General features: G+C 46.8%; 1 protein-coding gene across 1 annotated transcript in view; it reads right to left on the minus strand.

Moving 5' to 3' along the window:
* LOC148534647 (uridylate-specific endoribonuclease D-like) overlaps positions 1-12,253 on the minus strand; it is a 46,217-nt gene extending 33,964 nt beyond the window's left edge. Inside the window, exons 1-2 of the mRNA XM_088466196.1 lie at positions 12,154-12,253; positions 629-788 (exon numbers count right to left, since the gene is read on the minus strand). Of these exons, the coding sequence (XP_088322322.1) occupies positions 629-788; positions 12,154-12,253 (260 nt within the window). The remainder of the gene's footprint in view (positions 1-628; positions 789-12,153) is intronic.
* Between the last annotated feature and the right edge of the window lie 288 nt (positions 12,254-12,541).

Consider the following 12,541-nt stretch of genomic DNA (forward strand, 5'->3'; position numbering starts at 1 on the left):
TTATGCTCGTTGCCATGGGGTTTCATGCTCGTTGCCAGGGGGGTTTATATTTGTTGCCAGGGGGGTTTATACTTGTTGCCAGGGGGTTTATGGTTGTTGCCAGGGGATTTCACGGGAGAAGATGTAGCTTTCAGCATCTTCTCCCAGCAGCACCAGCGTTCCCGGTACCGTAAACGCTGTGTGCATTGCAGTGGCCTAACAGACACTAGAGGTCCAGTAGGACCTCTAGCATCTGTCTCCTAGGCAGCGGCCATTTTTGGATGGCCATTTTCAGCAGAGTCCATGCAGACGGCTAGTCCGCATGGAATCTGCTGAAAACTGCCATTCAAAAATGGCCGCCGTCAAAGAGGTGACAGACACTAGAGGGCCAGTAAGGACCTCTAGCATTTGTCTCCTCTTTAGTGGCGGCCATTTTTGGATGGCCGTTTCCTGGATCTGCAGCCCCCAAGCCACCTCGAGTCAGCTTTTTTCACCCCCTGCAATCCGGCACCTGGTGCACGTGCACCTCTAGCCCCCCCCCCAAGTTGCGGCCCTGCAGATACTAGTACAAGCCACCAAATATCAAGGAAAATAATTGGCCTGTGAAACACTACAAACTTAAAGCATCAGCATGAAAACAACAGCTTACTTTTGGCTGGAAAAGTCGGTTCCTGAACTGGTCTCTCCACTAGACGCCATATACTGCAGGTTCAATGTAACGTCACTGCTGTCAGCTTTGTTTACATCTGCAGCATACAGCTGCTCAGCCAGATCTGCAATCTCTTGATCAGTGGCAGCTCGTACTTGTCCTGTTTTCCAGGTTTTCAAAAGAAAGAGGACAAACAAAAAAAACATATTGGTTAAGGCCACTATAGAATCATCTTATAACAAACAGTTATCTATACTGTATTTAGTAGCATACTATGTAAAGTTGGGTACATACTATACGATTTATCATACGATATATCATTATGATGCGATCGGTACACCTGTAAAACCATAATAACGCGGGTCTCCTAAGGTGAAATAGGGGGGACAGAAAACTCCCATGGAGCTAAAGGTACAGTATAGTGTGTACGACCATCCGTCATTCACGATGGTTGTTCATCACACCATTCATCTGTTGCTCTGCACGGCAGATGGGACAATGCAGTGAACAGCGCGGTGCTGTTACATGCAGCATGGAACAATATATTGCGCAATCATACACCGGATCGTGCATTGAGTACGGCACGTGCAAAATATTGTTGTATCGCAGGGTCACACAGTCCTATGGTGTGTACCCAGCTTTAGGCTCTGTGCAGACCCCTTGTGGTGTCATGTAAATAATGATAATACAAATATTTAAAGAAACAGAGAACACACTACATGGATCCGTACTTGTGACAGTGTTTGTGTTTGTTGAAAAAATTTGAAGGGGGGACACAAGAGCTTATTTTGGACCGGGGCACTATGGACTAGATAAAATATGTTGGAGCGGTTATATGTGAAGAAAACACAAATGGTACTATAAGATATGTTTAATAAACCGATCAATAAAAATTGTTACAATATAATTGTCACGACCAGGGTTTCTCGGCATGGTCGTTGACGGTTAATACCTGTGAGGACGCTAAGGCGAGGGGCGTCTGGCGGTGGCACTGGTGCCTGGCGGGGAGCATTTGCTGTGCGTGGTTCCGTGTGGGCATACTGTCACTCTGGTCTGGTTAGGCCTGGTGGTGCTTCTGTTCCTTTCTGGCATGGGCGCCGCCATCTTGTCTCCAGTCAGGTGACCTAGTTGCCCTATCCTGTTGTGTCACATGCTCCTCTCTGACCAGTCACGGCTGAGCACTGGGGATTTAAGGGAGTTCAGAGCTCCCTTGCATTGCCAGTGCAACGTGTTTCTCAGTGAGAGCTGAGAGAGTGAGTTCCTGTGCTTTCACCTGGTTTCATTGCATAAGCCTGCTTCACCTGACCTGCTCCAACCCTGCTGGATTCCCCTGCCTCCTCCAATTTCCTTTCCTATTGCCTGAGCACCTGTGTCGGCTAGACTTACCCTGCACCCTCCATTTACCTTTTCCCCTGCCTGAGAACTTGAACCTGCTGTTTCCCTGCACCATACCTCCTTTTACACCCAGCTGGACTTCGTTACCTCTGCCTGCATTTTGTTACAGCTCACCATACCTGTATACTGGACTGTTCCTGCCTGTCACTTTCTGGACATTCTCCCATTTACTCCACTGCAGTTATTAAGTGCACTTTAGTGCTATACCTGGACAATTTCTTGCCATTCCCATGTCTGTTAAGCCAATCATTAAAAGTTCCACATTTACCTTTACATCTGCTCTTGTGATCGCTCCTGCTACCACCCCGGGTCCACAAACAACCCAGAACATAACAATAATATAAATTTCAGTGCTTTAAAATAAAACTTTCCAGCTCTTTATATCAATACAAGGTATTAGCTTTCTGTGCACTGGGAAAGTACAAGGATTTGTTTTTGTCCTAGAAACTGTGTCAGTGTAGGTGGTCCACATAAAAAAGTCCTTTGTATTCCCAGAAAGAAGTCGACAAATATATCTTTCACTGTGTTAAATAGTTTGCTAAAGAAATTAAATTGTTACCATTGCATAGAGCCGGGTAATATTGAGGCACAGTGCCTGTATAATCCACACACTTACCCCAGACACTGCCTCTCATGTAATCTGTGGGGTGTAGCGCTCCACCACCCAACAGCAGGAGCGCAAACTCTGCGTGTGTTGATATATGTTCCGTCTCGGTCCTCTGTTGCTGGTGACCTAAACACCGGTGCTTGTATGGTCTGTAAAATGTAGTGCTCCACCGCTTGTCAGCGGGAGCATGAGCTCTGAGTACTCAGTTCGCCGGCCACCTGTCGATCTGAACGGCCGAGCTGTGGACCAGATGGTAAAGTCACGGAAGGCTCCCTGCCGGGGAGGTGTGTGGGTGTATATCCAATGCACAAGCAGTCTGACAGAGCTTTTGCAGAGTATTCCTTCATGTGTTTCTCCGGGTACCTTCTGAAGAAACCAGGACCTTTAAACCCGGAGAAACGCGTCAAGTAATATTCCTCAAAAGCTCTGTCAGACTGCCTGTGCATTGGATTTATAATTGCCGATCACCTAGAAGATTGCCGTATTAACAAAGTCAACCTCACGGGATTTGGGCCTGATTCAGAGCCGCTCGTAAGCGGCCGCTCGTTCGTTCCGAGCGATGTTTGCCCAACTGCGCATGCGTACGGATCATAATACGCATGCCCGAACCAGTCAGTGCGGCCAAAAATTGTTTGTTCGCTAAATAGCGAATGCCTGCTAATATGAGTGACAGGAGGAGGCGTATGTGGGTGGCAACAGGGGAAGGTGCTTGTAAATGGGGAGTGGAGATCCGAACGCAGGCGTGCTTAAAGGTCAAAACGGACGTTTTATGGGTGTGCATAATTAATACAGCAGCGTCATTGACCACGTCACTGGGTTATTTTATAGTCAGAACTGCTCGCAAGATTGTGGTAGGAAACACCAACCACAAGAATAGCGAGCAGTTCATAGGCTGGTCGATGTACTCGATTAATCTAATAAATAGCGGACATGACGTAAGATGCGAGCGGCCAGGGGGCGTAGTTATCCAAAAAATGACCGCATGTTTTGTTCGCTCGTTCAGACATAGAGGCGTGAACAGACCGCAAAGAGCGAACGGTTCATTTGAATAGCCACCCCCTTTTCCTGAACGACCATCCACAAATTGCGTCCGGCTCTGAATCAGGCCCTTTGTTCACTACCCACACACCTCCCCAGCAGGGAGCCTTCCGTGACTTTACCATCTGGTCCACAGCTCGACCATTCAGATCGAAAAGGTGGCCGGTGAACTGAGTACTCGGAGCTCACGCTCCTGCTGACAAGCGGTGGAGCACTACTTTTTACAGACCATACAAGCACCTGTGTTTATGTCACCGGCAACTGAGGACCAAGACAAAACATATAAACCATCAACACATGCAGAGTTTGCGCTCCTACACCCCACAGATTCGAGCGATTGTTTGCCATCGCGCATGCATATAGATCACACTGCGACTACAGATGCACAGAGGAATCCATCGCAGAGTGAGTGACAAGCTGTCAGCGTTTGGGGTGGTGACGGGGGATGGTCGGAAAAATGCAGGTGTGTCTTTCCGTTTGAACACCGTTTCATGGGTATGCATAAATTAGCCATTGCAATCTCCTACACAGCTCTGCTTGTCAGGAGAGCTGCCAAGTCTGTGGCAGGTCAGACCTGCCACAAGGGCAAGATGGCCGATTGATGTGCATCAATGTTACGGTTATTTACGCATGTAAGCGACGTCATACGCGAAAGCAGCGGTTTGGCGTCCTTATGCTCAGGTAAGATTTGGAACCATTAGCATATTTTCGCAGCTGCGTTGCATACGACATTACAGCTGTGATCACATTAGCATCCATCTCTGAATCAGGTCCTATGTGTGTGGAGTTTACATGTCCCCCCTATGATTTAATGGACTTCCTCTGGGTGCTGTGTCCTCCTTCTATTGTGTAAAGAATAAAATGTCTCTGAGGCTTGCTGATGCTGCTGAGCTGAATATATGCGCCTGTTTGTGGAGTGCATCTTCTGTGTTTTCACAATGCACAATACAGGCAGGGCCGGATTATAGGGGGGTGGACGGGGCGGTCGCCCAGGGGCCCCCACACATTTGGGGGCCCCCACACTGCAGCACATATTGCCCCAACCTGACCAGCTCCCGGGGAGGCCAGTCCGGGCAAGAGCAACATTAGTGAAGGACCCTTGGCGCCTCTCTCCCTCTGGCTGCAGTGCAAGGTCGCATTGGCCACTGACAGGTTCCCGCAACCCGGCCACACCTCTCGTCAAGGCCGCACCTCTCGTCATCTGTGTGGGCCCGGCATCGCACTGCATCAAACAGCCATGGGCAGCGATTTGGAGCCAAGACCCAGCAGTTAGCATGTGGTCCTGGCCCAGGACATCAGCCGCAGCAGCAGCTGTGGACCTCCGCGGCAAGCTTTCGGGGGGGTGGAACCGATGAACAGAGCTCCTGGCTTTTCAAGGTAAGGGGCATACTAGTATAAGGGGTGGGCAGGCTGTCAATTTTATTGGTGGGGGCCCCCACAAGCCTTAATCCGGCACTGAATACAGGTGATGCAGAGCCTCACACAATTCATTAATATCTAGACCTACAACCAAAGTGATATAACTGGGCTGTAATGGGGTGTTCTCACATACACAAATTATGAGTGAAGGCAGCACTGAGGATGAGGATTTAGTTATAGTAAACCAAGTGCACAAATAAGGGGCAGAAGCACCGCAGGATGCATACAATTCTAAATACAGGGAATATACTCAGCATCAGGCCCTATGTGTTCCTGTAGAAGGGTGATTTGATTGCAAGCTCCAATGGGGTAGTGACTGTTGTGCCCATTATTGAATGATTGTATAGCTCTATTGAATATGCTGGTGCCATATAAATAAAGTATTATAGTAATGTAAATATTGGAAATTAAGGTGTTGTGATGCCTATGCATTTTAGAGAAGAGTGAAATAGTGACGGCAAATGGTGGACGTAAATGAGCTAATGTGTGTTGATAGTAGGGATGAGCGGGTTCGGATTTCTGAAATTCGAAGCCCCCCGAGCCCCTCCGATCTGAGCCGAGAACCAAGTCCGGCTCGGGTTTTCCCACCGGACTCGGAACTGAAATCGAGGCAAAACTTCATCATCTTGCTGTGCTGCTGTTGTCCATAGGGGCTGTGTCCACTCCTCCAAAGTCCATAGGGGCTGGCTGGGCTGTGTTGTGCTGCTGTTGTCCATAGGGGCTGGCTGGACTGTGTTGTGCTACTGTTGTCCATAGGGGCTGACTGGGCTGTGTTGTGCAGTCAGTTGTCCATAGGGGCTGTGTCCACTCCAAAAGTCTATAGGGGCTGGCTGGGTTGTGTTGTGCAGTGTCCCATAAAGGTTGTAGTCCTAAAGGGGTGCTGTAGTGTTGTCCAATGGGTGGTCTGTCCATCAGGGGTGCTCCCCTTAAGTGCAAAAAAAAATATTTTTTGTGTTTGTGAATTGTGTGCACGTACATCAAGAAAGTTGCATCGCCAAGCTTGCGCCTGTGTCATAAGTAAAGGGCTGGCTGGCTCATCTCTTAAAGGGTGGTGTAACCCCCAAAGTGCACTTAAAAAAAAATAAAAAATTCTTCTTTTCTGTGTTGTGAATTGTGTGCGCTGTAGCTGCACGTGCATCAACAAAGGAGCAGTGCCAAGCGTGCGCCTGTGTCATAAGTAAAGGGCCAGCTGGCTCAACTGTTAAAGGGTGGTGTAACCCCCAAAGTGTACTCCAAAAAAAATTCTTCTTTTCTGTGTTTGTGTGCGCCTTAGCCGCACGTATATATCAATATAACATAAATGGAAGACAAAACTCTGGGCCTGATTCAGACCCGGTCGCTCTGACAGAGTGCTCGCTCTGAATCAGGGCCGGGTTTTTTTTTTTAGAACGGCCTGCTGGCCGCTCGCATAGCTGTGGTTGACCACCCACAGCTACAGCGAGCGGCCATGATGATGGTCGCGATGGTCAAGACCATCGTGACCATCGGGCCTGCGACGAGACCCTTGTGGAAGGGTCTCGTGGCCGCAAGCCCCAGAGAGATTTGGGCTCTAACATAGCCGGAATCTCTCCACTGACATCACTCGTGATGTCAGTGGGGCCGCCCCCAAATGACAGGCGTTCTCATGGGAATGCCTCTGTTTGGACAGCCACCCCCCCTGGTCCGACACAAAAGAGGGCGAGCTGTCACTCAACATCGACAGCTCGCCCTCGTTGTTGCGAGACCCGGAGCGATGGAGTGCCCGTCGTTAGCCGGGTTTCGCGCATGCGCACAATGGAGCTGGCTCCGTCATGCACATGCGCTGTGGGCCACCATCGACCCGGTTGCGAGCGCTCAGCACTTGCGACCGGGTCTGAATCAGGCCTGTTGTCCGATAAAAATAAAATAGGGAAATATCAAGAACCACTTTCTCCTAATGCTGAAGCTGCTCCCACTAGTCATGACATAGACGATAAAATGCCATCAACGTCGTCTGCCAAGGTCGATGCCCAATGTCATAGTAGAGGGCATATAAAATCCCAAATGACAAAGTTTAGGAAAATGACCTTAAAAAAAAACATTTAAATCATCTGAGGAGAAACGTAAACTGCCAATATGCCATTTACGACACGGAGTGGCAAGGAACGGCTAAGGTCTTTCCCTATGTTCATGACTAGTGGTTCAGCTTCACATGACGATGGAAGCCCTCCTCCCGCTACAAAAATCAAACACGTTAAGCTGGCAAAAGCACAGCGAAGAACTGTGCGTTCTAAGAAGATATCACAAATCCCCAAGGAGAGTCCATGTGTGGTGGTGGTTGCGATGCCTGACCTTCCAAACTCTGGATGGGAAGAGGTGGCTCTTTCCACCATTTTCACGCCCTCTGCAAGTGCTGGAAGGAGCACCCACAGTCCACTTGATGATATGCAAATTGAAGATGTGACTGTTGAAATACAACAGGATGAGGATACTGGTGTAGCTGGCGCTGAGGAGGAAGTTGGCGTGGAGGATTCTGATGGTGATGTGGTTTGTTTAAATCAGGCTCCGGGGGAGACAGTTGTTGTCCGTGGGATGAAAAAGCCCACCACGGTCATGCCTGGGCAGAAGACCAAACATTCCACCTCTTTGGTCTGGCAATATTTCTATCCAAATCCGGACAACAACTGTCTTGCCATATGTACCATATGTAAAGGTGAAATAAGTAGGGGTAGGGACGTTAACCACCTAGGAACATCCTCCCTTATACGTCACCTGCAGCACTTTCATAAAAAGTTACTGTCAAGTTCAGAAACTTTGGCTAAGACCATAAGCAGTCCAGGGACACCTAAATCCTTTTGTCCTGTTGTATCCAAGTGCCTGCAAACCACACCGTCAACTCCCTCCTCGTCAACTTCCTCCTTAGTCAGGATCGGAAGTAGTCCTGCAGGCCATGTCACTGGCATGACTGACTCTCCTATCCGGGATTCCTCCGGAGGATCCTGCATTGCTACGCCTACTGCTGCCGCTGCTTCTGTTTGCGCTGGGAGTTGTTCATTATCCCAGAGAGGAAGTAGGAACACCACTACTTTTACTAAACAATTGACCCTCCAACAGTCCTTAGCGAGGTGGATGAAGTACGACAGTAGTCATCCTGAAGCAAAACAGATAACTGAGGCCTTGACTGCTATGTTGGTGTTAGACGTGCATCCGGTGTCCGCCATTAGTGCAGTGGGATTTAGACAATTGATGGAGGTAGTGTGTCCCCGGTACCAAATCCCATCTAGATTCCACTTCACTAGGCAGGCAATACCGAGACTGTACAGAAACGTCAGAAAAAGTGTCCTCAGTGTCCTAAAAAATGTGGTTGTACCCAATGTCCACTTAACCACGGACATGTGGACAAGTGGAACAGGGCAGACTAAGGACTATATGACTATAACAGCCCACTGTGTACATGTATCACCTTACGCAGCAACAACAGCAGCGTCACCAGTAGCAGCATCTCAGAAACGCCAGCTTGTTCCAAGGCAGGCAACGCTGTGTATCACCGGTTTCAGTAAGAGGCACACCGCCGACAACCTCTTAGAGAAACCGAGGGAAATCATCGCACAGTGGCTAACCCCACTTAGACTCTCCTGGAGATTTGTGATATCTGACAATGCCACCAATATTGTGCGGGCATTACATCTGGGCATATTCCAGCATGTCCCATGTTTTGCTCACACAATAAATTTGGTGGTGCAGAATTTTCTGAAAAACGACAGGGGCGTGCAGGAGTCGCTTTGGGTGGCCCAAAAAATTTCTGCCCACTTTCGCCATTCAGCGACTGCGTGCCAAAGACTGGAGCGTCAGCAAACACTCTTGAACCTGCCCCGCCATCATCTGAAGCAAGAGGTTGTGACGCAGTGGAACTCAACCCTCTATATGCTTCAGAGGATGGAGGAGCAGCAAAAGGCCATTCAAGCCTATAAATCCACCTATGACATAGGCAAAGGAGGGGGTATGCACCTGACTCAAGTGCAGTGGAGAATGATTTCTGTGTTGTGCAAGGTACTCCAGCCCTTTGAACTTGCCACACGTGAAGTCAGTTCAGACACTGCCAGCTTGAGTCAGGTCAGTCCCCTCACCAGGCTTTTGCAGAAGCAGCTGGAGAAAGTGAAGGAGGAGCTAAGACGGAGTGATTCCGCTCGGCATGTGGGACTTGTGGATGAAGCCCTACATTCGCTTTGCCAGGATTCCAGGGTGGTCAATCTGTTGAAATCAGACCACTATATTTTGGCCACCGTGCTCGATCCTAGGTTTAAAGCCTACGTGGTGTCTCTCTTTCCAGCCGACACAAGGTGCAAAGACCTGCTGGTGAAAACACTGTCAGCTGAAGCGGACCGTGACACGTCAACAGCTCCTTCTTCATTTTCTCCTGCAACTGCTGCTGCCAGGAAACAACTTAGGTATCCTAAGCAACCCGCTGGCAGTGAGGCAGGGCAGGCAGGACAAAAGTTTGGACATCTGGTCTGGACTGAAGGACCTGGCAACAATTTCTGACATGTCTACTGTCACTGCATATGATACTGTCACCATTGACAGAATGGTGGAGGATTACATCGGTGACAGCATCCAAGTAGGCATGTCAGACAGTTCGTACCTGTACTGGCAGGAAAAAGAGGCAATTTGGAGGCCCCTGTACAAACTGGCTCTATTTTGCCTGAGTTGCCCCCCCCCTCCAGTGTGTACTCCGAAAGAGTGTTTAGTGCAGCCGGGAACCTTGTCAGCGAAAGGCGTAGGGGGTTGCTTCCACAAAATGTGGAGAAGATGACGTTCATCAAAATGAATTATCAACTCTTCCAGAGAGACCAGCTTACCTGGATGAGGATGTACACAACACTGAAGAGGGTGAGGAATCAGTGGATGAGGAGGATGAGGATGACAACTTGCCTCCGTAGAGCCAGTTTGTGCAGGGACAGATTAATTGCCAGCTAGTTTTGTGGGGGCCCAAACGAACCAATCATTTCAGCCACAGTTGTGTGGCAGACCCTGGCACTGAAATGATTAGTTTGTTAAAGTGTGCATGTCCTGTTTATACAACATAAGGGTGGGTGTGAGGGCCCAAGGACAATTCCATCTTGCACCTCTTTTTTTTCTTTGCATTATGTACTGTTTGGGGCCTAGTTTTTCAAACTGCCATCCTGTCTGCCACTGCAGTGTCACTCCTAGATGGGCCACGTGTTTGTGCCGCCCACTTGTGTTGCTTAGCATAGTCATCCAGCTACCTTGGTGCAACCTTTTGGCCTAAAAACAATATTGTGAGGTGTGAGGTGTTCAGAATAGACTGGAAATGAGAGAAAATTAATGTTATTGAGGTTCATAATAGCATAGGAGCAGAAAAAACCACAAATTCTGTGATTTTAGCTGTTTTTATGCTTTTTTTCAAAAAAATACAGATCCAAAACACAAAACCCAGAACCCAAAACACGGAAGGATGGTTTTGGCAACACCAATCCAGATCCAAAACACGAAGAAAGATCCAGATCCAAAACCCAAACACAAAACACGAAAAGTGGCTGGTGCACACCCCTAGTTGATAGTGGTGAGGGTCTGTGAATATCTGCTGTAAAGTTGAGGGTAGGGACACTTCTGACAATAGTCCTGATTTTAGCATAAGAGTCACAAATTTATGTGGGCAAATGGGGCGGAGCTTAGTGATTTAGGGCATGGAATTGGTAAAACTTTGGAGATTGCGCAGAGCATTTTGGGAATGGCTGGATGGAATGAAGTAATGGTTGGGTGGGCCGGCGGTATGGTGCACATATAAGGATTTGCTTTGGTGGTCCCTGGGTGGGATTAGGAATATTAAAGCATTTCTAGATTTATTGCTTTGGTGTTGTGACCCATGGAATCAGGCAGAAGGTAGTACAACAGATGTTGAAAACATAGTGAGGATTAAGATTGTTATGGAGATTTAATCTGCATTAGATGATATTGGACGATATTCTCAAAAGTGAAGTACGGAAAAAAAATATTTATATGAATCATGTGTTAGGTGAACAAAGGTAAAGTCTGCTGGCAGACGGTGTGGTGAGATGCTATAATGCACACTCATTATTTGCATAGACACCATAACAACATAACAATTATCGTCACAATGATTTAGCACTATCTCTGTAGGATCCATTTGCATTACCAGGGGTATATTTACTAAAGTGAGAGTTTTTATAAGTGATGATGTTGCCCATAGCAACCAAACAGATTCTAGCTATTATCTTCTAAAAGGTGCTAGTGTATAAACTCATCTCCATTTCTAAAAACTCTCACTTTAGTAAATATAACCCCCCGGTGTCAATGCTTCCCTGATCATCACATGGGAAACATATACAGCATAGAATAGTAATCCCACAGAGAGCAGTCACCGGTACTGTATATTCAATAATTGTGTGGTTCAAACAAAGTTTGTGTACAGAAATGAATTTCATTTGTTTCATATACACCTTATACACACAGCCTGATGGTAATTTTATACAATATTTTTAATAATTTGTGCCTTAGACAAAGTTTGTGTACATTGTATCATCAAAAATCAAAGGTCTCATTCTGTCAGTTATGCCAAAAAAAATCCGTATTTCGGAATATTTGGATATGGGAGACTCAACCTGTATAACTATATCACTGTATTCACTATTTGTGCTGCATGTGGTCTGTTTTCTAACATATAATGAAATAACTAAATACACAATACAATAAATACAACTTATTCGTACAATATTGATACAGACATGTTTTACTTAGAAATAACACATTCTATGATTTGACTGCTAATGATGTTTTATTCATTCATTACTAACCTGTTTATACATCACTGTACAAGGCATGAGCTATTGATTACAGTCTACAAAGTCAATTCTCCTCCTCATCTTTATTTGGTTACTTTGTAAATGGATATAATATGATTTTGGTCCCATACATAATGATAACCAGAGCAATAAGACAGGGTTAGGTAGTAATCTGTCGTACACCATTTTTGTGGATGCTAATTCACTCTAGTATAACATATCTGCCTATTTACACCACAAAATGTTTGCTGCCACTCAATAAAAAAGAAAAGAAATCAGCTCACGTGGTTCTGGCAGCTGAGCTGCGGAGATCACACATGGCAGGAGCCACAGGAGAACAAAGATATCCTTCATGGTGTAGTGTATTCTGCCTGAATCCTGCATACTCAACTGGATCTGCCAGTGTTTTATATAGGCAGCTTCTATCAGTGACCTCGGCATGTACACAGGACTGACCTTGTATGCCTGACAGCCTCTCTGAACCTCAGGTGTTGGGTAACTTTGTGCAACTTTGTAGTAGAACTTGTAATTTTTTCATTTTGCATCTGGTTTTGTGAAATTGGAATATAATACATTTGGTACCTGCATAATTATACATTCCTGGAAGTTATATATAAATTCAGCTACATTTATTTACATTTCTAATATAAGGAATTATGTACACAGTATTTT

Source organism: Taudactylus pleione, unplaced genomic scaffold, assembly GCF_031769625.1.
Source record: "Taudactylus pleione unplaced genomic scaffold, aTauple2 ptg000065l, whole genome shotgun sequence".
Classification (NCBI taxonomy): domain Eukaryota; kingdom Metazoa; phylum Chordata; class Amphibia; order Anura; family Myobatrachidae; genus Taudactylus; species Taudactylus pleione.